This window comes from Zootoca vivipara, chromosome 2, assembly GCF_965207765.1.
Source record: "Zootoca vivipara chromosome 2, rZooViv2.hap1.1, whole genome shotgun sequence".
Taxonomy (NCBI): domain Eukaryota; kingdom Metazoa; phylum Chordata; class Lepidosauria; order Squamata; family Lacertidae; genus Zootoca; species Zootoca vivipara.
The window spans coordinates 112323095-112349587 of record NC_142584.1 but is presented as its reverse complement, the minus strand read 5'-3'; the positions used below and the strand labels follow the sequence as shown (position 1 = coordinate 112349587).

The following is a 26493-nucleotide window of genomic DNA, read 5'->3' as shown; positions in this document are numbered from 1 at the left end:
CCACTTTTTCACATGAGGCTCTAACTCACAACCCTGATCATTAAGCATCTCACGCTCTACCTACTGAGCTACTACAGGCTTAGCTATTTGTGTACAGGGGATACAGATTGTGGCCTTTGAAGACCCCTAGAGAAGGTTGCCAAAAGCTTGTTCCCTGCTTCTCCAGAGGTAGGAATGGAACAGATCTTATAAGCTTAATCAATTTGCCCCGACAGTTAAGAGCAGAACCTCCAGGATCAGAAGCAGCGGGCTGCAAATACCAGGGCAGGGGAAGCAGCAGGGCAGTCTCGCCGCCTGCACGATGCATTCGCCTTGCAAGGGGGCGGGGCGCATCCAGACATGCAGCCTCCTATGGCCCAACCCACAGCCAGCGAGCTCCGATGCTCAGAGAGACAGGAAACGGGACCATCCAGGGGGACTCGAGAGCGGCTGCACTTTCCTGTCCCCCCGCCGAGGAGAGCGGAGGAGCAGCGGGCAGTGGCCTGGCGAGTTTCCACGAGAGGAGGCGGATTCCGGTGCAGGGACGGAGCGAGGAGTCAGAGGTGCAGGAGGCGGGGGGTGGGGGGCAGGAGGGAGGAGGAGGAGAGCACGTGCACCGGGCCTGGCAGGATCAGGCCCCAAGTCCAGGCGAAGGCGCAGCTCGGAGGCAGGGCATCTGCAGGAGGGCAGAGAGGGGCAAACATCTCTGGGTCAGGCTGGCCTCTTCCACGGTCCTCCCTCCGCTCCGACTGTCCTTCCCTCTCGCCTGCTTCTGCCTCCCTGCGGTGGCTGCAAGGGCGATGAGTGGGTTCAGGGGGCGGAGAGGGAAGGCGAGGCAGGGGGGGGAAGGAAGAGCAGTGCAGCAGGGAGGGAGGTGCCCCTCTCACTCTGCAGCCCCCTGGCACCCTTTGCCTTTTCCTCTGCCAGTGCCATTGATGAACCGATCGCCCTCCTTCGTGAATCGGTCTGATCGCCTTTTAAAGCTCTCCTAACCATCCTGTGGCAATGATGTCCATCAGATTCATTTAGCAAGGAAATGGCTTCTTTTGCCTGCCCCAAATCAAGGTACACTGTGTCTGCACATGGAGGTTCTGTTGATCTGTCATGGCTAATAAAACAGTTGATAGATCTATCCTCTGGAGAATGCATCTGATCTTTCCCCAAGGTGTCAAAGCTAGTGACCTCTTGGGTCTGCTTGTAAAGAACTGGAAGATGCTTAAGCCTGTTTCTTTAAAGGTTTTATCTCTCACCTTAATCAGTAACACAGCTGAGTTTTCAGATTAAGGCTGGGGGTTGAAGTGGGTGACAGTTTTGAGAATGCAAAGAAGTGGCATATGGAAATGAATTAATGATAATAAAAACATTGATGACAATATTGTGAAAAGAGTAAGAAAGGCAAAATTGAAATTATCTATTAATGTTCAGATTATTACTCATTTCATTTCTATGCTTCTTCATATTTTTAAGAAAAACAATCTCAAAGTAATTACAGGAAATCCTGTGATTTGTGTCCATAGGATGTTGAGAACTTTAATTCTGTAGGTCCAGGAGTTCTCTCCTCCTGGTAGCCTCACATTTGATTGTTCTTTCCTATATAGAGCAAGAAGAACAAAACATTTATGGGCTTAAAGCTGCCTTCTGGAGGCAACATTCCAGTGTGCTTTGTGGCCAATGTATGCACATACATGCACACACACAGAAAAAAGATGCAGACCATAAAGTCACATGCACACACACCAAATATACTGCAAACACTCACCCGACATGCCATCTTGCATACATACAAGTCTTGCAAACACAATCAGCATGTATACTCCTTCCAGCCCCAATATCCTCTTTAAAGAGCAGCCAGAAGGATAATTTATTTCCAGATCAGGGTTTCAACATGCTTGAAGTTGCCTCCAGGATCAGCGTTCCCTGGCCACTGAACATCCTCAGTGCTCTTACTGAGTTGTTTTTAGATTTCCCTACCACTGCCTTGGTTCTCCCACCCCCAAATATTATTTGTACTTCCGTAAACCTTGGGGTTTCCCTGAGTCTTTGGAGAACTTCCTCTCATCCATGGGTGGGGTTATTTGGGCGACATTGTCATTCACAGCCTGAACATCAGAAATAGAAAGAGTAATAATATATTTCAAAATCTGGCTAATGGTTACAAGAATGTCATTTTGTTTTTGTTCTTGAGTTTTATTCTACAGTGGTATTTTACTTTGTGTTTATTTCTTTTCCAGCAGGGTGGGGTAAATTGGACGAGCAGGGACCGAGGAGACTCATTTGAAGGGAGAGCCTGGAATCCAAAGGAAAAAGATCTCCTGCAGGCCAAGTTGAGACATTCATGGATCTTCTGCCTCCGTCAGATTTATGTCAAATTAAGCAGGAGCCAGAGGAGGGGCAGCCACAGCAGCACTGGGATGCCCAGTGTCAAGATTTCCGGAAGACGATGCACCCCCCTTCTTCAAGGGGGGAAACCCCACAGGCTCCCAGTCCTCCCCACTCCAGGGATGGTGTCCTCCTGGCCTCCTTCAGGGGAGCTGCAGATGACAGCCGGTGGCCCAGCGGGAGAGCAGGGGGGACAGACCAGACCCTGCTCCCAGACACTGAGGGGCTTCTAGGAAAGGTAAGTGCCCTCCTCTCACCTGGGTTTCCAGCAGCTGGGGGTCACAGGTCCACTGCCTCTAGACATGGGGGTTCTGTTTAGCTATGGTGAATATTCCTCCTCCCTGCACTTTCTCTCTAATCCACTTTAAAAATGCTTGCTAGACCAGACCTTACATGGGAGTAGATTCAGGTAAGTAGCCGTGTTGGTCTGACACAGTCATTGTTCTAATACAATTGTTGGTCTGACACAGTCAATATAGATAGATAGATAGATAGATAGATAGATAGATAGATAGATAGATAGATAGACAGACACTCCTGTAGCACCTTAGAGACAAACCTTAGAGACCAAGCAAGTTTGTTCTTGCTGTGAGCTTTCATGTGCATGCACACTTCTTCAGATACACTGAAACAGAAGTCACCAGACCCTTATATATAGTGGGAGGGTGGGGTGGGATTATTCTCAGGAGGGTAGAAGGAGATGGGTGATTGACCCAATGGAAAAAGCAAGGGATAGTATGCAGCTGATTTGCTGATTAGTATGCCGATGATGATGATGATGATGATGATTTGGCTTCTCTGGCTTCTGATTCCTGATGTCAGATTTATGACCATTTATCCATGGTGTAATGTTTGGCCTGTTTGTCCAATATAGAGAGCTGAAGGGCACTGCTGGCATTTGAGGGCATACACAATGTTAGAAGATGAACTATTAAATAGGCCTGAGATGGTATGTTTTATCTTGTTGGGTCCAGTGATGGTGTTGTCTGGGTTTATGTGGCAGCAACGTTGACACCTGGGTTTCTTGCAGGCTCTGGTACCAGTGTCAGGGCTTAAGAGAAGTCATCTCTCCAAAGTTTGATGGCTAATAGGCCAGAGCCTTACATGGGAGGTTTGAGATCATATCTCCTGATGTTCTTACTTTACCTAAAAAGCTGCAGGGACTCTGAATTTCATCAGAGTAGAAGCTGTGTCAGAAGAGGTGTCCTTCAACCAACCCCCATTCTCCTCCTCTAAATTGCCTTCATTGCCAAAATGCTCTTTGGTCCCAACTGAGGTAGAAATCTTGGCACGTCTTGCAGCCTCAGTAATCCCAGGTGTAGTCGCGTAGAATAACACTGGAATACCTTGCAATATCTATTAAGATAATGGCCAGGTTCAGATGACTGAATCAAAGCCTGAAAAGCTGGGTTACAAATAGGCACAGTTTTTAATGCATTGCTGCAGCAAAGTTACGCTGAAGCCTAAGTTGACCCAAGTTGAACACAAGAAACTCTAGCCACCACTGCAGTCTCCCGGCTCCCACAACCAGAATGCATCAGTGCAGGAAGGATTCTTTCGTGAGAGGGGGCCAAAGAGAAGGACTCTGCATGGGTAGCTGGACGAATTTACTATCTGTGGTCCTGCACTGGTAGCAAGGCTAACAAACAGGGGAACTGGGAATGTGCTAGTCCCATCTCCCCCTGCATCTGCCACCTGACCTAATTCTCCCAGTTTGCCTCATGATTGGGCCGGCCCTGATGGTGAACTGTGATCTAACCAGGCAGTCTCTTATGAACTATAGCTAACAAACTTTCCACTTTGTCCAAACCAGGAAACTACAGCTGCCAGCTTTGGAATAAGCCAGGATATTAAACTAATTTCAAACTGTGTTTGGTCAAAACAGGAAACTCAGTGGCTTTGTGGTTTGACTGTTCCCACTGCAAAGGGGCTGTGCATTCAGGTGAAAGGCTTCTTCAAATCCCTCCTCATTGAGTTGAGATGCAATAATTCAGAATGGGCCAACACAGATGCGTTCTGAATACTCTTTGACAGGGCAGTCCTGCAGAAGCCTACTCAAGCAAGCCACATTCAGTTCAGTGGGACTTACTTCCAGGAAAGCATATATAGGATGGCAGCCTACAGTTCTGTCCAAAAGCTCCTTAACATTATTAACTCACCCAGGGTCTCTGCCAGTCACCTTCTTGAGCTTTTCCTGATGTTATAATCTGCCAGCGGGAGAGCAGGGGGGACAGACCAGACCCTGCTCCCAGACACTGATGGGCTTCTAGGAAAGGTAAGTGCCCTCCTCTCACCTGGGTTTCCAGCACCTGGGGGTCACAGGTCCACTGCCTCTAGACATGGGGGTTCTGTTTAGCTATGGTGGTGAATATTCCTCCTCCCTGCACTTTCTGTCTAATCCACTTTAAAAAGGCTTGCTAGACCAGACCTTACATGGGAGTAGATTCAGGTAGGTAGCCGTGTTGGTCTGACACAGTCGTTGGTCTGACTAAGTCAATATACGTAGATAGATAGATAGATAGTCCTGTAGCACCTTAGAGACCAACCTTGGAGACCAAGCAAGTTTCTTCTTGCTATGAGCTCTTCAGATACACTGAAACAGAGGTCACCAGACCCTTATACATATAGTGGGAGGGTGGGATGGGATTATTCTCAGGAGGGTAGAAGGAGATGGGTGATTGACTCAATGGAAAAAGCAAGGGATAGTATGCAGCTGATTAGCTGATTAGTATGCCGATAGGGACCCAGGTGGCGCTGTGGTTAAACCACTGAGCCTAGGGCTTGCTGATCAGAAGGTCGGCGGTACGAATCCCTGTGACGGGATGAGCTCCCGTTGCTTGGTCCCAGCTCCTGCCAACCTAGCAGTTCGAAAGCACGTCAAAGTGCAAGTAGATAAATAGGAACCGCTACAGCGGGAAGGTAAACAGCGTTTCCATGTGCTGCTCTGGTTCTCCAGAAGCAGCTTTGTCATGCTGGCCACATGACCTGGAAGCTATACGCTGGCTCCCTCGGCCAATAATGCGAGATGAGCGCGCAACCCCAGAGTCAGTCACGACTGGACCTAATGGTCAGGGGTCCCTTTACCTTTACCTTTATGCCAATGATGATGATGATGATAATTATTATTTATACCCCACCCATCTGGCCGGCTTTCCCCAATCACTCTGGGTGGCTTCCAGCAAAACATTAAAATACAATAATCTATTAAACATTAAAAGCTTCCCTAAACAGTGCTGCCTTCAGATGGCCTCTAAAAGTCTGGTACCTGTCTTTCTCTTTAACATCTGATGGGAGGTTGTCCCACAGGGCGGGTGCCACTACCGAAAAGGCCCTTTGCCTGGTTCTCTGTAATTTAGCTTCTCGCAGTGAGGGAGCCGGCAGAAGGCCCTCGGCACTGAAGCTTGGGCAGAGCGATGGGGGTGGAGACGCTCCTTCACATATACTGGACCGAGGCCATTTAGGGCTTTAAAGGTCAGCACCAACAGTTTGAATTGTGCTCAGAAACGTACTGGGAGCCAATATAGGTCTTTCAAGACCGGTGTTATGTGGTCTCGGCGGCCGCTCTCAGTTACTAGTCTAGCTGCCACATTCTGGATTAGTTGTAGTTTCCGGGTCACCTTCAAAGGTAGCCCCACATAGAGAGCATTGCAGTAATCCAAATGGGAGATAACCAGAGCATGCACCACTCTGGCAAGACAGTCCGCGGGCAGATAGGGCGTAATGTTTGGCCTGTTTGTCCAATATAGAGAGCTGAAGGGCACTGCTGGCATTTGATGGCATACACAATGTTAGAAGATGAGCTATTAAATAGGCCTGAGATGGTATGTTTGATGTTGTTGGGTCCAGAGATGGTGTTGTCTGGGTTTATGTGGCAGCAACGTTGGCATCTGGGTTTCTTGCAGGCTCTGGTACCAGTGTCAGGGCTTAAGATGGCTAATAGGTCAGAGCCTTACATGGGAGGTTTGAGATCATATCTCCTGATGTTCTTACTTTACCTAAAAAGCTGCAGGGACTCTGAATTTCATCAGAGCAGAAGCTGTGTCGGAAGAGGTGTCCTTCAACCAACCCCCATTCTCCTCCTCTAAATTGCCTTCATTTCCAAAATGCTCTTTGTTTTTTGTTTTTTTTTATAATAATTTTTATTGGTTTTTTATAGAAACAAAACAGAAAAAACACACAATACATGATCTGTCCCTCCAATTTCCCTCCCCCCACGAGTCCACTTCTGCCACCAGTAGTACCCGTGGGCGTTGAGAATCAGAGGGGTCCATTGTAAGGCTGGGTTTGACCTCCCCCTCCCCCCTCCCCCCTCACCCCCCCTGCCACTGAAAGGACAGGGAAGGAGGGGCTCTGGGGATTGGTTTCCCCTCAGCTGCTCCTTTTACACAAACCTTAAAGAAAACATAAACACAATACCTATAAAAAAGAAAAACAACAACTACAAAAAAGAAAACAAATAAAAATTTAAAAGTTCCCAATTCTTATTTTCATTACATTATAATTGTGACTTCCTCAAATCTCTTCTTCCTGGTTTTCCTAACTTCTCTGATTAATTGTGGCGGATTTTCTAATCCAATTCCAAATCTTATCCTTATAATATTGACTTATTCCTCCTCCTTCTTCATGCTGCCTCCCCACAAGTCCCCTTCTGCCACAAGAGGAACCTGCTAGGCGCAGCACTTCAAAGGTTCCATTTTTGTGTCTGGGCTTCCCTCCACCCCCTCCTCTCCCCCCCAGAGCACCTTCTGCCACCAGGTGCTTCTGAGCAAAGAGAGGGGGGAAGGCGGCTGTTAGTCTCGACCTCAAGACGCCCACACGTTTCAACGTTGAAGAGAAGTTTTATTTACAATAACAAATACAAGCTACAGTCTCAAGCCACGGCTCTCACTGACTTACGACTAGTCTGATGACTCATCTGAGTCCTCAGCGTTGTTCCACCTCCCTTTATCCCTCTGTGGGAACCACACCTTCTTCCTTCTATTAAGTGACGTCAGCCTCCCCCTTTCTTGTAATCCAGCCCTCCGTCTCTGCTTCACGCCGAGTGGATTATTAAGAGCTTCGGGAGAGCTGTTTCCTGATATCTCTCTAAACTGTTCACTCTGCTCCCCCTCTGCATTCCCCAATTCTGGGCCACCGTCCAAATCAGTCAGCTCTGAGTGTTCACTTGTTAACCCTTTGCTGACATCATCCCCCTCTCTACGGTCCTCCTCCCGTCCTTCAGGTTCCCCCACTCTCGTCGTTGGCGCTCTCTGGGTTACTTCCCACCCTTCTTCGTCCTCATCTTCCCAATAACTACAACCCGGTTGTGGCTCCTCCACCTCTTCCTCCCAATCAAGTTCATCATTCGTTTCTAGTACCCCCTCTGCTTGCTCTTCCACCCAATCTAGGGGTTTGGGTTTATTGGGATATCTGCGGTGAAACTCCCTCTGCAGCCTGGACGCATGTATATTACTCGCGTTTTCCCACGAGTTCTCCTCCTGACCATATCCTTTCCAAGCCACTAGATACTGCAACCCTCTACCCCTTCTGCGAGAGTCTAGGAGCTCGGCCACCTCGTACTCTGGTTCACCTTCCACCCAGATTGGTAACGGTGGTGGCTCTCGTCTCTCCTGGTACCGATGTTTAGGCGTTACCGGCGATAGTAACGACCGGTGGAAAACAGGATACATCTTCATTGATGCTGGTAGTCGCAACTTGTAGGACACAGGGTTGATTTGCTCCAGCACTTCAAACGGTCCTACCCGCTGAGGTTGTAGTTTTCGACAACGTCCCTTACTTGGCCAGTCTTTTGTGGACAACCAGACTAGATCGCCCACCCGTATCTGCTTGCCCAGTTGTCGATGTTTATCTGCTTCTGCCTTGTATTGGGCCTTCACCTTTTCTAGCTGGTCCCGCAGAATACTGTGCAATGCTTCCATCTCTTCTGCAAACTGTTCAGCTGCGGGCACCGCCAAACTCTCACCCTGCCCCGGAAATCCCCTTGGGTTTCTCCCTTGACATGCGAAAAACGGCGTCTGTCTTGTTGATGTATGCACTGCGTTATTATATGCAAACTCGGCCAACGCTAATTTCTCGACCCAGTCATCTTGTTGGTAATTAACATAACATCGTAAATATTGTTGTAAGGTGGCGTTTGTCCGCTCAGACTCACCATTTGTCTGCGGGTGGCGGGCCGACGAAAGACACATCTCCACCTTCAATAGTTGCATCAACCGCCTCCAAAACTGGGAGGTGAACTGCATTCCCCGATCTGACACCACCTTCCGCGGTAATCCGTGCAACTTGAACACATGCTCCACAAAGAGTTGAGCTGTTTCCTGAGCCGACGGCAGCTTCTTGCAAGGCACAAAATGCACCATCTTAGAAAACAAGTCTACCACCACCCAAATTACTGTCTGTCTCTGTGAAGCAGGTAAGTCCGTAATGAAGTCCATGGAAATAACTTCCCATGGCCCCTGTGGTGTAGGTAATGGTTGAAGCAGACCCGCTGGGGTCTCACGCGGCCTCTTTGCCCGTTGACAAACCTCACAGGCTCTGATGTATTCTTTGACTTCCTCCTGCATACGCGGCCACCAGAATTCTCTGGACACTAAGCGTTCTGTCTTCCATTGCCCAAAGTGGCCTACCGTTGGGCAGTCATGGCATTGTCTTAGCACCTTTGCCCGAAGCTCACCTTCTGGCACATAGAGAGCTTCCCCCTTGTACAACAACCCTCCTCGCTCTGAAAAACCTTCTGCCTGGGCCTCCCCCTTCTGTATGGCTTTTCTCTTTTCTCGAGCGAACACATCTTTCCGCGTCTGCTGCTGAAACTCAGACCGTTCCACTACCGTCCCCGCTGCAAGCTGCAGTTGCTCAGGTTTAAGAATTAATCGTTGCTCCCCTCCTGTCTCAGCTCCAAAATATTCTGGCTTACGGGACAAGGCATCCGCTCCCTGATTCTGCGCACTTGTCACGTACTTTATCCTGAAGTTGAACCTGGCAAAAAACTGTGCCCACCTGATTTGACGTTGGTTCAAATGACGTGCCGTTTGCCAGTACTGTAAGTTCTTATGATCAGTACGCACCTCCACCTGATGTTGAGCTCCTTCTAGAAAATGTCGCCATACCTGCAAGGCCTCTTTAATGGCTAACAACTCTCTTTCCCATATGGTGTAATTTTGTTCAGACGAGTTTAGTTTCCTTGAATGAAAAGCGCACGGTCTCAGTTCCCCCTTTTCATCTGCTTGTAGTAACACTGCCCCAAGCGCCTTATCCGACGCATCTGTCTCCACCACCATCGGCTTGTAAGGATCCGGATGAGCCAGATACCTTTCCTCTACAAACATGCTCTTCAACCTCTCGAAGGCTTTCTGAGCTTCTTCGGTCCATCGGAATTCCTTTTTACCCTTCAGACACTCTGTTATTGGCACCGTGATTCCTGAATACTGATGTATAAATCGCCTGTAATAATTAGCAAATCCCAAGAATCTCTGCACGTCCTTTCGAGACTTAGGGCTCTGCCATGACAACACCGTCCGCACCTTCTCTGGATCCATGTGCACCCCCTCTGGGGTGATCCTATAACCCAAGAACTCGACCTCCGTCACATGAAATTGGCATTTTTCTAATTTGGCGTACAGTCGATGTTCCCTCAGTCTCTGTAACACCTCGCTCACATGTTGTATATGCTCTTCTGGACTCTCCGAATAAATCAAGAGATCATCCAAGTAGGATACTACCGAGTTATCAATAAGATCTGATAGCACGTAGTTGATAAATGCCTGAAAGGTGGCCGTGCCTGACGGCAATCCAAATGGCATCACAAGATACTCAAATGCTCCATACCTGGTGTTGAAGGCCGTCTTCCATTCATCTCCCTCTCTCACTCTTATCAGATTATAAGCCCCTCTCAAGTCTAGTTTTGTAAAAATCTTTGCCGTTCTCAACCTCTCCAGCAGATCCCCAATTCTTGGCAATAGATAACGACTAGGAATCATGCTCTGGTTGGTCAGGCGGTAATCCACGACTAGCCTCCTCTCAGAAGTCCCCTTTTTGCTTACAAAGAAGACAGGAGCTCCTCCTGGAGCTTTTGTTGGTCTTATAAACCCCCTCTCCAAGTTTTTCCTCAGGAACTCCCGTAAGTCAGCTAACTCTACCTCGGACATTGAATACAAACGGCTGGTTGGTATTTCTGCTCCTGGCAGTAGATCTATCTTACAATCGTATGGTCGGTGTGGTGGCAGCCGATCCGCTTCCTTCTCACAGAAGACATCTCTGAAGGACTTATACTGAGGCGGTATCTGCGTCTCCTTCCCCGTCAGAGGCCCTGAGACCATTGTTTCATTGGCCTCACTACTACTCTCCGGCCTGACTCCCAAGCAGTTTAATCTGCAGTATACCGATGAGAAGGTCATGGATCTCTGACCCCAGGAGATCAATGGATCATGTCGCGCCAGCCAGCTCATCCCCAGCACTATGGGATAGGATGACAATCTTGTGATATGAAGCGCAATAACTTCCCGATGGCCTGGCAACTCTAACCCGATGGGCATAGTGGCCTCCGATACACAACCAGATAGCAGCGATCTGCCATCAATAGTTCGAACTTCTAAAGGCTCTTCCAATGACTGTGTTTCTATTCCCAGCCTACTCACCAAGTCTACATCAATAAAATCTGTGGAGGCTCCAGAATCTATAAGAATCTCCACACGCTCACTCTTTCCATCTGGGAGTCGCAGCATCGCACGCACAGTGATTACTGGTATGACCGGTCCCGGTGGAGGCCCTGCTGCTTCCTCTTGTCCCAACCTGAGGCCTCCAGAACGGGTTGGGGCTTCTCTTTTCCCGACAGCAGCTCTCTGCATTCTTCTGGTGCTGTTATATCCGTCCCAGATATTGTGCCTCGTGGCCTTCCCACAGTACACTGCCGGGCCATGTGATTAGCTGCGCCACAATTGAAACACAATCTCTCTCTTCGCCTTCTCTCCCTCTCAGCCCGTGTAATGCCAGTTACTCTGCCCCCTCTGAGAGCACCCAATTGCATGGGCTCTTCTTCATCCTGAGCCAGTGAACCCTTAGTCTCCAATGGCACAAAGCTTCTGGGACTCTCTGATCTCCCTAAGCCTCTTCGCATCTTGTTCCATGACTGGAACCTCAGGCCTAGTTGCAATGCGGCTTGTCCCAGCTCTTCTAAGGTGTTGAATCTGGGCATCTTCGCCAACTCATCACGAATTTCCTCAGATAGCCCCGCCTTGAACAAGCCTACCAAGGCCTTTCCTTCCCAGCCCAATTGTCTGGCATACATCACAAAATTAGACCAGTACTGAGCTACACTTCCTCTCCCTTGTCTGAGACTCAAAAATTCTTGCTCCAACACATCCTGTTGGGCTGGGTTCTTAAATGTACTGTCCATGAGTTTCAAAAATGCCGGTAAGCTCTTAAGGACTGGATCAGTGGCCATCATATAAGGGGTAATCCATTGCCTTGCCACCCCTTCTAAAAGCCCCAGCACTGTAGCAATTCTGGCCTCATCATCTCTGTATTCTTCCCCTTTAAGTCTTAAGTAATACAAACAGGCAGCCCGAAAGGAATCATACTCTGCACTGTCCCCACTGAATCGTGGAGGAAGGGGTATCAAATTTCTTGTCATTTGCCTACCGGATAAATCAGAGAGCTGTTTTGCCTGTTCCTCCGTCCTTCCTTCCAGTCGTGCTAATCTCATTTTAAGTTCTTGATTCTCTGCCCAAAGAATCTGTGTAGGGTCCATAATTGGTGGGGTTGCTGCTGCTCCTTGCTGCACAACCGGCTGTTGCAGTGCCGCCTGCCTCTGCCTCTCGTCCTCCATTCTTTCCTTTAATCAGTTGGCTTGTTTCAGCAGCAGTAGATAATGAAGAGATGAGTCATGCTGTTAGTCTCGACCTCAAGACGCCCACACGTTTCAACGTTGAAGAGAAGTTTTATTTACAATAACAAATACAAGCTACAGTCTCAAGCCACGGCTCTCACTGACTTACGACTAGTCTGATGATTCATCTGAGTCCTCAGCGTTGTTCCACCTCCCTTTATCCCTCTGTGGGAACCACACCTTCTTCCTTCTATTAAGTGACGTCAGCCTCCCCCTTTCTTGTAATCCAGCCCTCCGTCTCTGCTTCACGCCGAGTGGATTATTAAGAGCTTCGGGAGAGCTGTTTCCTGATATCTCTCTAAACTGTTCACTCTGCTCCCCCTCTGCATTCCCCAATTCTGGGCCACCATCCAAATCAGTCAGCTCTGAGTGTTCACTTGTTAACCCTATGCTGACATCGGCCCTCCATCCAGACACTTATCTGAACACAAACATGTTGCTACAAATCCAAAAATAAATTTTTATATCTATTCACTCTCCTTTCTCCCCCCGGTGTCTTTCCCCCCCCTTGGATCAGCAGTCCTTTAACAAGCCAAGATTTCAGAAACCGTTAATCAATCACCAAAATACTTTTTAACTAAAAATTTTCACCCCACACCCATTCTTTCCCACTTCCAAATCCAGGCCTCTGTCCCCCCTTCCCTCTGCCTTTCCTTTTCCTCAATTAGCCATGCCCAATTTTTAGTCCCTCCAGGAGCCTTCTATTCTTGAATCTTTAATTCATTTTGTTGTTCTTGACTGCTGTCATTTTCCTTTTCAAGTCCTTGTTGTTCTTCCTCCAAGTCACATTTTTTATAATCCACCTCAGTTTTTGTAAAATCCACTTCTTGTTCTTTGCTCTCAAATAGGCTTTCCACATTGTCCTCTAAGTCCTGATCTTGAACCAAAGTCTCTGAACATGTTAGACTGGAGTATTGCAGTGTCCTGTGAATGTCCTTCAGAATCTCTAAATAGTTCAAAACTGTCTCTTGGAAGCTTGGTGAATACATTGTTTTCATTCCTTCTAACCACAGACTGGCAGGAGATTAGGAGGCAGAGTACACTGGAAATTTCCATTCACTCACGCTTTCCTCCATCTTGTCTGTTCTTTCCATTGTCTTTAATTTCCCAACACTAGAACATCTCTTAGGCAGTGCAAGACAGGAGTGCCTGGCGTGCTATGGTCCATGGGGTCACGAAGAGTCGGACACGACTAAACGACTAAACAACAACAAGAACATCTCTTAATTCCAGATACTTCTCTTTTAATATAATCTTGCAGCCAATTGAACTTTCAACAAATTTTTATGAATTTTCCTTGTCTTTTAGCAATTTTGACAGCTTTGACAGCTGTCAAATAAATTTTCCCTTTGTGCACATACTGTTCCTCAGGAGGTATCGGCACCGGGGTTTGTGAAGGAATACAAAGTTTTTGTTTCTTTCGGGTGCTAGGAACAAAGTCTCTTTTTCGGCTTTGGAATGTTTAATGCGCCTCTTAATTGACCATTAGGAAGAGATCGACTCCCGTTTTTGAATCTCTCCTGGTTTTCCCAATTGTTAATTGTAAAATCCAAAAAGTCCCAATGAGGATTTCACTTACTTTATAAAAGTCTAGTTACAGGTAGGTAGCCGTGTTGGTCTGAGTCGAAGCAAAATAAAAAAATTCATTCAGTAGCACCTTAAAGACCAACTAAGTTTATATTTTGGTATGAGCTTTCGTGTGCATGTGCATGCACATGAAAGCTCATACCAAAATATAAACTTAGTTGGTCTTTAAGGTGCTACTGAAGGAATTTTTTTATAAAAGTCTTTTGTTTTCTTGGGAGAATCTGCCGCTGCCCGGTAGAAGACTCGGGGCTTCGCTTCTCCAGAGGTAACGATGTCGACCAAAATGGCTCCCGCGACTCCAACTCCGCTGGCTCTTGGAGACTCTACTGTGTCTCCGGGCAGCAGAGGAATCGCCGAAAAAACGGAGCCCGATGGTCTCTGAGCCCTCGGGACGCTCTACCCGAGGTTCTTGCGGGGAATCCGCGCGCCCCGCGGAATTCCCCCCCCCTCCGCGATGCCGGGGACTGCAGAGCTCACAGTCCCTGCGTCTTCTTTAGCCAGCACGGCCGACCGGAAGTCATTTCTCCAAAGTTTGATGGCTAATAGACCAGAGCCTTACATGGGAGGTTTGAGATCATATCTCCTGATGTTCTTACTTTACCTAAACAGCTGCAGGGACTCTGAATTTCATCAGAGCAGAAGCTGTGTCGGAAGAGGCGTCCTTCAACCAACCCCCATTCTCCTCCTCTAAATTGCCTTCATTGCCAAAATGCTCTTTGGTCCCAACTGAGGTAGAAATCTTGGCACGTCTTGCAGCCTCAGTAATCCCATGTGTAGTCGCGTAGAATAACACTGGAATACCTTGCAATATCTAGATAATGGCCAGGTTCAGATGACTGAATCAAAGCCTGAAAAGCTGGGTTACAAATAGGCACAGTTTTTAATGCATTGCTGCAGCAAAGTTACGCTGAACACAAAAAAACTCTAGCCACCACCGCAGTCTCCTGGCTCCCACAACCAGGATGCATCACTGCAGGAAGGATTCTTTAGTGAGAGGGGGCCAAAGAGAAGGACTCTGCATGGGTAGCTGGATGAATTTACCATCTGTGGTCCTGCACTGGTAGCAAGGCTAACAAACAGGGGAACTGGGAATGTGCTAGTCCCATCTCCCCCTGCATCTGCCACCTGACCTAATTCTCCCAGTTTGCCTCATGATTGGGCTGGCCCTGATGGTGAACTGTGATCTAACCTGGCAGTCTCTTATGAACTATAGCTAACAAACTTTCCACTTTGTCCAAACCAGGAAACTACAGCTGCCAGCTTTGGAATAAGCCAGGATATTAAACTAATTTCAAACTGTGTTTGGTCAAAACAGGAAACTCTGGTTGATCAGTGGCTTTGTGGTTTGACTGTTCCCACTGCAAAGGGGCTGTGCATTCAGGTGAAAGGCTTCTTCAAATCCCTCCTCATTGAGTTGAGATGCAATAATTCAGAATGGGCCAACACATGTGAAGCATTCTGAATACTATTTGACAGGGCAGTCCTGCAGAAGCCTACTCAGAAGCAAGCCACATTCAGTTCAGTGGGACTTACTTCCAGGAAAGCATATATAGGATGGCAGCCTACAGTTCTGTCCAAAAGCTCCTTAACATTATTAACTCACCCAGGGTCTCTGACAGTCACCTTCTTGAGCTTTTCCTGATTTTATAATCTGCATCCTGCTCTTTGTTCCAGGAATCGTGGCCTGTGGATGATGTGGTTATCAAGTCCCCAAAGCCCGAGCAGGATCCCTTGGACACAGAGAACATTCATCTCTCTGCAAAGGCTGAGGGAGAGAGTGAAGAAGAGGCCAGCTTTCTGGGTAAAGGTTGGGGTCTGGGTCCTAGCGTACTTTCATAATTTCCTTTCCCCTGCCTGAAATTCTCAGACAATGGTATTGCCAGAATCTCTGAGTCAGCATTTTCCAGTCATCATTAGATTTTCCTCCAGACATTGTTAGATTTCCAGCTCGCCTAACCCACAGCCAGCATGACCAATGGGAAGACTGTGGAGGCCAATTCTGGATCCACACATCCTTCCACAGTGGGGACATTGGTTTATGGGCGGGAGCTGATCACGGTGTGGAGTTGCCAAGCGTGCCTTCCTGTTAGCATGTTTCTCCTTTGCATCCTGAGTTTGAGTGTCCCCTCACCCAAAGCCAGGATGGACAATGGAATGATGGGAGTTGTAGATCATTTCCTCGCTTGAAAAAGAAAAATACAGAGATGTGTCTAATAAGCCAATTCCACGATAGATCTGTACAGTATTATAAAATGATGATGCTTTATTAAGTGTGAATGGAGAAGGTTCACATTGGGATTGACATGTGTTTGGTTTCTTTCTTGACTTTTTTGAAAGTCTAACAGGATTCTCTTCCTCCCCCCTCCAAAATCCAAACAGGTGAGGAAGATGACAATCAGAATTCTATGGAACCATCTGTAAATTCATTAGGAAGAACAAAGAAACAATTTAAATGCATGGGATTAGGGATGTGCTTTAGTCTCAATGGAAGACTGCGGATACATGAACGAACTCACACAGGGGAGAAACCATTTAAATGTATTGAATGTGGAAAGAGCTTCAGTGGAAGTGGAGCATGTAGAATACACCAACGAACTCACACAGGGGAGAAACCATTTAAATGTATTGAATGTGGAATGAGCTTTAATGAAAGTGGAAATTTTAGGAGACATCAACGAACTCACACGGGGGATAAACGATTTGAATGTATTGAATGTGGAAAGAGCTTCAGTAGAAACGAAACCCTTAGAATACATCAACGAGTTCACACGGGGGAGAAACCATTTAAATGCATTGAATGTGGAAATAGCTTCAGTAGTAGTGGAAAACTTAGAATACACCAACAAACTCACACGGGGGAGAAACCATTTGAATGTATGGAATGCAGTAAGAGTTTCAGTAGAAGTGGAACACTTAGAAGACATCAGCGAACTCACACAGGGGATAAACCATTTAAATGCATTGAATGTGGAATCAGCTTCAGTCAAAACGGAAACCTTAGAAGACACCAACAAACTCACACAGGGGAGAAACCGCTTAAATGTATTGAAAGTGGAAACAGCTTTAGTAAAAGTGAAACACTTAGAATACATCAACAAACTCACATGGGGGAGAAACCGTTTAAATGTATTGAATGTGGAAAGAGCTTCAGTAGAAGTGGAGGACTTAGAATGCATCAACGAAATCACACAGGGGAGAAACCATTTGAATGTATTGAATGTGGAAAGACCTTCAGTCACAGTGGAGCGCTTAGAATACATCAACGAACGCATACGGGGGACAACCCATTTGAATGTATTGAATGTGGAAATAGATACAGTAGTACTGGAAAACTTAGAAAACACCAACGAACTCACACGGGGAATAAACTATTTGAATGTATTGAATGTGGAAAGAGCTTCAGTGGAAGTGGAGCACTTAGAATACACCAACGAACTCACACAGGGGAAAAACCATTTAAATGTATTGAATGTGGAAAGAGCTTCAGTCAAAATGGACACCTTAGAATACATCAGCGAACTCACAGAGGGGAGAAACCAATTCAATGTATTGAGTGTGGAAAGACCTACAGTCAAAATGGAGCACTTAGAATACACCAACGAACTCACACAGAGGAGAAACCGTTTAGGTGTATTGAATGTGGAAAGAGCTTCAGTAAAAGTGAAACACTTAGAATACACCAACAAACTCACACGGGGGAGAAACCATTTAAATGTATTGAATGTGGAAATAGATTCAATAGAAGTGAAACACTTAGAAGACATCAACGAACTCACACAGGTGAGAAACCATTTGAATGTATTGAATGTGGAAAGAGCTTCAGTTACAGTGGAGACCTTAGAAAACATCAGCGAACTCACACAGGGGAGAAACCATTTAAATGTATTGAGTGTGGAAAGAGCTTCAGTGAAAGTGGAGCTCTTAGAAAACATCAACGAACTCACACGGGGGAGAAACCATTTAAATGTATTGAATGTGGAAAGAGCTACAGTCAAAATGGAGCACTTAGAATACATCAACGAACTCACACAGGGGAGAAACCATTTAAATGCATTGAATGTGGAAAGAGCTACAGTCAAAATGGAGCACTTAGAAAACACCAACGAACTCACATGGGGGAGAAACCGTTTAAGTGTATTGAATGTGGAAAGAGCTTCAGTAAAAGTGAAACACTTAGAATACACCAACAAACTCACAAGGGGGAGAAACCATTTAAATGCATTGAATGTGGAAATAGCTTCAGTAGAAGTGGAACACTTAGAAGACATCAACGAACTCACACAGGGGAGAAACCATTTGAATGTATTGAATGTGGAAAGAGCTTCAGTTACAGTGGAGACCTTAGAAGACATCAGCGAACTCACACAGGGGAGAAACCATTTAAATGTATTGAATGTGGAAAGAGCTTCAGTGAAAGTGGAACACTTAGAAGACATCAACAAACTCACACGAGGTATAAACCATTTAAATGTATTTAATGTGGAAATCGATTCCGTGAAAGTGGAGCACTTAGAATACATCAACGAACTCACACAGGGGAGAAACCATTTAAATGCATTGAATGTGGAAATAACTTCAGTCAAAGTGAAACACTTAGAATACACCAACAAACTCACAAGGGGGAGAAACAATTTAAATGTATTGAATGTGGAAAAAGTTTCAGCAGGAACGAAAACCTTAGAATACATCAACAAACTCACACAGGGGATAAACCATTTAAATTTATTGAATGTGGGAAGAGTTTCAGTCAAAGTGGAGCACGTAGGAGACATTAACAAACTCACACCGGGGAGAAACCATTTAGATTTATTGAATGTGGAAAAAGCTTCAGTGGAAGTGGAGCACTTAGAATACATGAATTAACAGAAGAAATCCAGATACAATGGGGAACTAAACAGAGCTGTCCTCTCTCCCCCTTTTATTTTTTTTATGTCTAGAATTTTTGTTTAAAAATTTGAGGGAGGAGGGAATGATCAAAGGAATCACAGTTGGAAAAGATGTCCATAAATAAAAGGCATTTGCCAATGACGTTATACTTACATTGGAAGAGCCAGGAAAAGCATACCTCAGGCATTGAAGAAAATTAGAGAATTTGGAGAAAAAGCAGGGTTTAATGTAAATAAAGATAAAACGAACATAATAGTAAAAAAATTAAGAAAAGAGTTAAATTACAAGAAAAAGTAGGCCTGAAAGTAGTAAATAAGGCTAAATATTTGGGGATTTGGATTTCTAATAATACTAAGGATTTGGTGAAAGATAATTATATAAAAATCTGGAATAGTGTGAAAAAAGATTTAGAAATATGGAAAGGATTAAATCTATCACTCCTAGGTAGAATAGCAACTATTAAAATTAACATTTTACCCAGAATGTTGTTTATGTTTCAAATGTTGCCAATCCTGGGGATGGGAAACAAAATCTTCAAACAATGGAATAAGGATTTAATAAAAATCATTTGGAATAATAAACCAGCCAGAATAAAATTTAAATTGTTAACTGACATAAAGGAGAGAGGTGGACTGGGGCTTCCAAATTTAAATATATACCATGATGCCGCTTGTTTTCTTTGGATAAAAGAATGGGTCACCCTGGAGAATCACGAATTATTAGATTTAGAAGGATTTGAAAATACGTTTGGTTGGCATTCCTACTTGGTAGACGGAAAAATAAAGGTACATAAAGGGTTCAATAGTCACATTATAAAAAAATCATTGATAAAAGTGTGGGGAAAACATAAACGTCTGTTGGAACCCAAGACCCCAAAATGGCTGTCACCAGTAGAGATAATAACAGTGAAAAGATTAAACACTAAAGGATACTGGACAAAATATAAAGAATTAATAGAAGAAGAAGAAGAAGAAGAAGAAGAAGAAGAAGAAGAAGAAGAAGAAGAAGAAGAAGAAGAAGGAAAATTTAAATTAAAAAACTATGACGATATTAAACAATATCTAACAGGGTGGCTCCAATACTATCAAATATATAGCAGATTCCAGGAGGACAACAAGAAAAAAGGGTTTATAACGGAACAATCTCTATTGGAACTCCTACAGAGTGAACAGAAAACCTTTTCAAAAATGTACAACACTTTTTGGAGTGGGATGTTAAAGATGAAACTGTTAAGGAGACAATGACGAAATGGGCAATGGAGTTAGGGAAACGAATAGAGATGGATAGATGGGAAAGACTCTGGAAAGTAATGTGGAAATTTCCGGCGTCAGAAGGAATTAGAGAAAAATTAATTAAAATGTTTTATAAATGGTATCTGACGCCAGTAAAAATTCATAAAATGTATAAAACTAAAGATAATTGTTGGAGGTGTCAAAAGGAAATGGGAGCATTCCTACATATATGGTGGAATTGCGCAATGATAAAGCCGTTTTGGATCGGGATATTAGAAGAATTAAAGAAAATATTTAAATATAATACAAAAAAACTCCAGAGTCTTTCCTATTAGGAATGATTGATGAAGAGCTAGATAAAAAAGATGAAAAGGTATTTTTGTATTTGGTGGCGGCAGCAAGAATTTTAATTGCTAAATTATGGAAAAAACAGGAAGTTCCTACCGTCAGAGACTGGCAAGAGAAGGTAATTAGCTATATTGATCTGGACAAATTGACAAATTCGATCAGGGGTGGTTCAAATAAAAAAAATGATAATGATAATAATTGGGGAAAATTTGGAATATATTTGAAAGGACTTTGTTTTAAAGCAAATATTCTGTAGAATTCCCATGATGAAATTGAAGGGAAGCAGTATGAAAGTAAATAAATTTGTAGCCTGGGATAAAGATAAGGGGAAGTCGATGTGTAATGGACGATGTAAAGTACTGGATTATTGGAATGAAGATGTATAAGTAAAGCAGATCGAAGTAAGGTATAAAGTAGGGTAGGTTTTAGTTGAATTTGTATTTGTTTGTGTATATATTTTGTTTGCATTCTATATTGATGTTTTGTTTTAAATTTGTTTTTTAAGTTTAATAAAGGTATTTTTTAAAAAGAATAAAATACATAAATGAACTCACACAGGGGAGAAACCATTTAAATGTATTGAATGTGGAAAAAGCTTCAGTGGAAGTGGAGAACTAAGAAGACATCAAAAAACTCACAAGGGGCATAAACCATTTAAATGTATTTAATGTGGAAATAGCTTCCGTGAAAGCACTTAGATTACACTTAGATTACATCAACAAACTCACACAAGGGAGAAAGCATTTAAATGCATTGAATGTGGAAATAACTTCAGTAAAAGTGGAGTACTTAGAAGACATCAACAAACTCACACGGGGGATAAACCATTTAAATGTATTGAATGTGGTAAGAGCTTCAGTCAACCATTCAGTGGCTTTGTAACTGGCTGACTGACCAATGCCAAAGGGTGCTCATCAATGGCTCCTCCTCATCCTGGAGAGTAGTGACTAGTGGGGTGCCACAGAGTTCTGTCTTGGGCCCAGTCTTATTCAACATCTTTATCAATGACTTGGATGATGGGCTTGAGGGCATCATGAGCAAGTTTGCAGAAGACACCAAATTGGGAGGAGTGGCTAATACCCCAGAGAACAGGATCACACTTCAAAATGACCTTAACAGATTAGACAACTGGGCCAAAGCAAACAAGATGAATTTTAACAAGGAGAAATGTAAAGTACTACACTTCGGCAAAAAAAATGAAAGGCACAAATACAGGATGGGTGACACCTGGCTTGAGAGCAGTACATGTGAAAAGGATTTAGGAGTCTTGGTAGACCACAAACTTGACATGAGTCAGCAGTGTGATGCAGCAGCTAAGAAAGCCAATGCAATTCTGGGCTGCATCAATAGGAGTATAGCATCTAGATCAGGCATCCCCAAACTGCGGCCCTCCAGATGTTTTAGCCTACAACTCCCATGATCCCTAGCTAACAGGACCAGTGGTCGGGGAAGATGGGAATTGTAGTCCAAAACATCTGGAGGGCCGAAGTTTGGGGATGCCTGATCTAGATCAAGGGAAGTAATAGTACCACTGTATTCTGCTCTGGTCAGTCCTCACCTGGAGTACTGTGTCCAGTTCTGGGCACCACAGTTCAAGAAGGATACTGACAAGCTGGAATGTGTCCAGAAGAGGGCAACCAAAATGGTCAAAGGCCTGGAAACAATGCCTTATGAGGAACGGCTTAGGGAGCTAGGTATGTTTAGCCTGGAGAAGAGAAGGTTAAGAGGTTAAGGGGTGATATGATAGCCATGTTCAAATATATAAAAGGATGTCATATAGATATATAAAAGGATGTCATATTCTTGGGGGCCATGCTATTTAGCAATCCTCTCTTTTTCAAGAGGTATCTGAAGACTGTTGATCTGGATAGCTTGGAATCTGGCATTCTGGACTTGTCCCGCAATGCTGCGTATTGCTCAAAGCAGAGAGCTGGATCCAGATTTACTGTTTCAGTGCATCATTCCCACCTACACTTCCGTGATTTGTGAATATGGCTGGTTTGGGTTCCTTTGGACCAGTTGCTAATAATCTACTTTTGCTCTTGTTCAAAATGGGATTTTGCTGGTATTGGGTTTATTAAACTTTAATAAAGCACAGACCCCTTTCACTTTCATTCTCACGTATTCCACTGTATAGTTTTGTTGGTTCCCCCACCCCACCCCCGGTCATTTTGTTTCTTGCAGAGCCCCCCAGTCTTTTGCGAAAGTTTATTTGTTGTGCAAGAACTCCAAAGCAGCATTAATTATGCAACCTAAATTTGCCTGTTTTTGACTGAATCCCACCCTAAAACAGGGATGCTTTCGAAATGTCCTTCATCAGATGAATGAAGCATGAATGTAAACTTGCAGTTATATTTATCTCTCTATACACATGCATATATATCTTAATGGGTGGCAAGTAAAAAGATGTCAGTCAGACAGACAATGAAATGCAGAAGGGCAGGTTTCTCAAGTTCTTCCAGCTCATTTCCATTTCTGTTGTTGTTTTGCAGCGTATTTAGTTAATTTAAAATCACAAAACAACCATAAAGAATCTTGTGGCAGGTTACACCTTTATTCCAGTTCCACTTGGTGTCAAGGGAGGAGTCCAAGGGAGCATCTGGAGCCCTGCCATTCCTTCTGTCCCTGGCCCCTGCCCCTTCCCCTCCTCTCTCCCCTTCTCTCTCGACCATCCCAGGGCCACTCTTCACTCCCCAGCAGGAGAAGGGATCTGTCTGTGATGGTGAGATGTCCTGTCTGGCTGAAGGACCACTTCCTGTTTCCTGGAGCTCCATCCTTCTTTCTCATGCAAGGTGGAGTCATGAAGCAGGTGAAGGCTGAGCACACCTAAGGACGACACAGAATGGCGTGGATTCTGCTCATCCTTTCCCCTTCTGAATCAAAATCCACAAACAAAAAGGGGCAGTTTGGGGGCACAATCAGTTTTATGGAGCTGCATTTAAAGACATTGTTTCATGACACTTAAGTGCCCTTTCTCAAAAAACAATTAAGCATTAAGCGAAATGAAACTACATACATATACATAAACATAAAAAATTGTTTAAATAATCATCCCCCCTAAAGCAGTCTGGTGCCACATTGCGTAGGACTTACTGTAACACACACTACATGGGGCTGCCTTTGAAAAGCGCTCAGAAACTTCAACTGTCTGGAAGAGCTACAGACACAGCTGACCAGGGCTGGCTATAGGCAGCATAAAGGTAAAGATACCCCTGAACATTAGGTAGAGTGGTGGATGACTCTGGGGTTGTGGCGCTCATCTCGCTCTATAGGCTGAGGGAGCCGGCGTTTGTCCGCATACATCTTCTGTGTCATGTGGCCAGCATGACTATGTCCTTCTGGCAAAACCAGAGCAGCCCACAGAAACACCATTTACCTTCCTGCTGGAGCTGGGACCAGACATTAGGAGCTCACCCCATCAGGGGATTCGAACTGCCAACCTTGTGATCGGCAAGCCCTAGACCAGGCATCCCCAAACTTGGCCCTCCAGACTAAAATTCCCATCATCCCTGACCACTGGTCCTGTTGGCTAGGGATGATGGGAGTTGTAGTCCCCAAACATCTGGAGGGCTGAGTTTGGGATGCCTGCCCTAGACTCTCTGGTTTAGACCACAGCACCACCCGCGACCCTAAAAAGGTTATGCATCTATTTGTGGGGTATGTCATAGAATCAAAGAATTGTGAAGCTGGAAGGGTTATTTAGCTCAACTTCCATTAATCGTAAAGGTAGTCAGCCATCCATTTTTTTTTTTAATATAATTTTATTAGATTTTAACAAGAAATACAGGAAAAAAGAAAAAAGCACAAAAAAGAAAAATACAACAATCAAAAAAAGAAAAAAGAAAGAAAAAGAAAAACAGATTCAGGCTTCCTCATTTCCCCTTCTTGAGTTCTTATTGTTAAAAATAGTTCTCGCATTTTCCCATTCTAACTTCACATTCTTTTTTCTAAGTTTCAACTTTTTCATTGCTATTATCCATTCTCCTTATACTTTGACCTCTTTTCTCTTAACATCCTCTCTCCAAAATTATTATTATCTAACCCCTAATCTCTTTCCCTTACCCAAAAATATATAAGATTCGCATCCAAATTTATTACCCATTTACTTCCACCCACACAACAAAGTTCCCACCCCCCCTTCCCTGAAATCGAAGTCTCCAGATGTATCAGCCAGGTTCTTCATACAATCCTTAATACATTCCGAGATCAGACCATATTATTTCAGACAATACCAAATAATCCAGAACCCCTCAACCCACCCCTAGTCTGTCCCAATCCGACTTTTGCCGAACTCTTGCCCCCCTCTTAGTCCTTTGTCTAAGACCTCCTCCATCTTTATGCAGACAGGCAGTGGAGTTGATGTTGATGTTTTGGTCCAATATAAATGAAAAGTGAACAAACAAACAAAAAGCCAGGAATCTAGTCCCACTTGGTCAAAATCTCTCTCTTTACTCCTTCTTTTCCTCAGAATCAATACTGAGCAGCCTCAAAGCAAAACAAGTCCTCTTTCACTGTTTACAGCTCTCAGTCTCTCACATTCAGCCAGACACATTCCTTTGTATTGTGACGTCATTCAGCAGACTGACTGATCTTTCCTTTGACCCGACTCCAGGCTCGCAGGGGGCTTTTCTCATACTAGATCTCAGTCTTTTGCAGAGATAAATACACCGCTTACTTTTTCCTTTACTCTGCCTCAGGAAAAAGTTCTTTTTACAAAATTTCTGGGTTTTCTAGCTTGCTGCGATCTTTAGTTACTCAATCGGGGGGAGATGACTTCCCTTTTTAATCTCCGCCTCCCACTGCCAAATTCTTGTTCCAAATTGATTAATTTCAACTTACTTCGTCCAGATCATAACTTTTTCAGGAAGAATCCACCGCTTGCAGGTTGGAGGCTCGGAGCTTCGCTTCTTGGAGGTAACGATGGTATGCCTAAAATGGCTCCCGCGACTGCCACTCGGCTGACTCTCAGGAGCTCTTGCGGGCTTCCCGGGCAGCTGAGGAGTCGCTTCTGGAGCTCTGCCAGGCAAAATTTGCCCCCTGGACGCTCAACCAGGGGTATTTACGGGGATCCGCGTGCCCCCGCGGATTTCCCCCCCCTCCGCGATGCCAGAAACCTCGCAGCGTGAGGTTTCTGCGCCTCCATTCCAGCGCGGCAGACCGGAAGTGCCGGTAGTCAGCCATCCAATTTGAAACCACACCAGATCCTGCTTAGCTTCGCAAGCATGCCAGCAGTTTTATTGTTACACCACTAGGAGTTGCAATAGTAATAAAATGTTGTGTTTTTCTGGTCCTCACTCAAACATGGTGTCTGTGTGTGTGTGTGTGTGTGTGTGTGTGCATCCTTCTCCTTGTGCTTTTGGTTATTTGGGGGGAGGGGGAGGAGTATGAAGGCCAGAATCCTTCCCCTCCTCTGCTGAACGGAGGCAGGAGAGAGGCAGCAGAGGACAAAGCAGGAAAAGAAAGACCCTCCAAGTGTCACTATCTTCTAGGGATGTCCTTGATTTAGAGAATCCATCTGGTTTCTAATTTGATCCCAGAATGTCCCAGTTCTCCTTAGGATGTCCCTATTTTCATTGAAGAAATGTTGGAGGGTATGGAGTTATCCCACCCCTGGGCCCTCTGAAGGCAATCCTGTATAGGAAAGATTTTTAATGTTTTATTATGTTTTTTTATATATGTTGGAAGCTGCCCAGAGTGGCTGGGGCAACATAATAAGATGTGTGGTGTATAAATAGTAAAATTATCTTTATGGAACGCAGAGTGGCATCGTCCCAGCTTCCTGAAATTTCCGGAATTTTTAAGGATGAGGATTTAGAAACCAGTGACTGCACACCTGATCACAAGGAGACTTATTAGTAGAACATTACTGGATAGTGTATAAAATGCCAGATATATTTCAATGAAGCAGCTTTCTAAACAAAACCCACTGATTGGAAAAGACACAGTAGGGTATAGAAAAGTGAACGGTTGTTTGTTTTGCTTTCAAAAGATTTTTTTTAAACCATTGGAGTACTGTGTACACAATTTCAGGGTAACATTACACTTTATTTCCACTTTTTCACATGAGGCTCTAACTCACAACCCTGATCATTAAGTATCTCACGCTCTACCTACTGAGCTACTACAGGCTTAGCTATTTGTGTACAGGGGATACAGATTGTGGCCTTTGAAGACCCCTAGAGAAGGTTGCCAAAAGCT

General features: G+C 44.7%; 1 protein-coding gene across 2 annotated transcripts; it reads left to right on the top strand.

The window, feature by feature from the left end:
- Positions 1-401: 401 nt before the first annotated feature.
- Positions 402-19023, top strand: LOC118081227 (uncharacterized). 2 transcript variants are annotated; one of them, XM_088663505.1, is made up of 5 exons: positions 402-542; positions 2211-2596; positions 4522-4633; positions 15503-15629; positions 16208-19023. In XM_088663505.1, exon 5 carries the CDS (start codon positions 16234-16236, stop codon positions 18304-18306), a length of 2073 nt encoding a protein of 690 aa, XP_088519631.1. In that variant the 5' UTR covers positions 402-542; positions 2211-2596; positions 4522-4633; positions 15503-15629; positions 16208-16233; the 3' UTR covers positions 18307-19023. The 2 variants fall into 2 exon arrangements, with proteins under 2 accessions (XP_088519631.1, XP_060126211.1); XM_060270228.2 differs by lacking the exon at positions 4522-4633 and having other exon boundaries at positions 404-542.
- Positions 19024-26493: the final 7470 nt, after the last annotated feature.

Coding starts and splice junctions, on each gene's coding strand:
- LOC118081227 (XM_060270228.2), top strand. CDS start 2,315: ATGGATCTTCTGCCTCCGTCAGATTTATGTCAAATTAAGCAGGAGCCA. Junction 2,597..15,502: donor CTGAGGGGCTTCTAGGAAAG/GTAAGTGCCCTC, acceptor TCTTTGTTCCAG/GAATCGTGGCCTGTGGATGA. Junction 15,630..16,207: donor AGAAGAGGCCAGCTTTCTGG/GTAAAGGTTGGG, acceptor AAATCCAAACAG/GTGAGGAAGATGACAATCAG.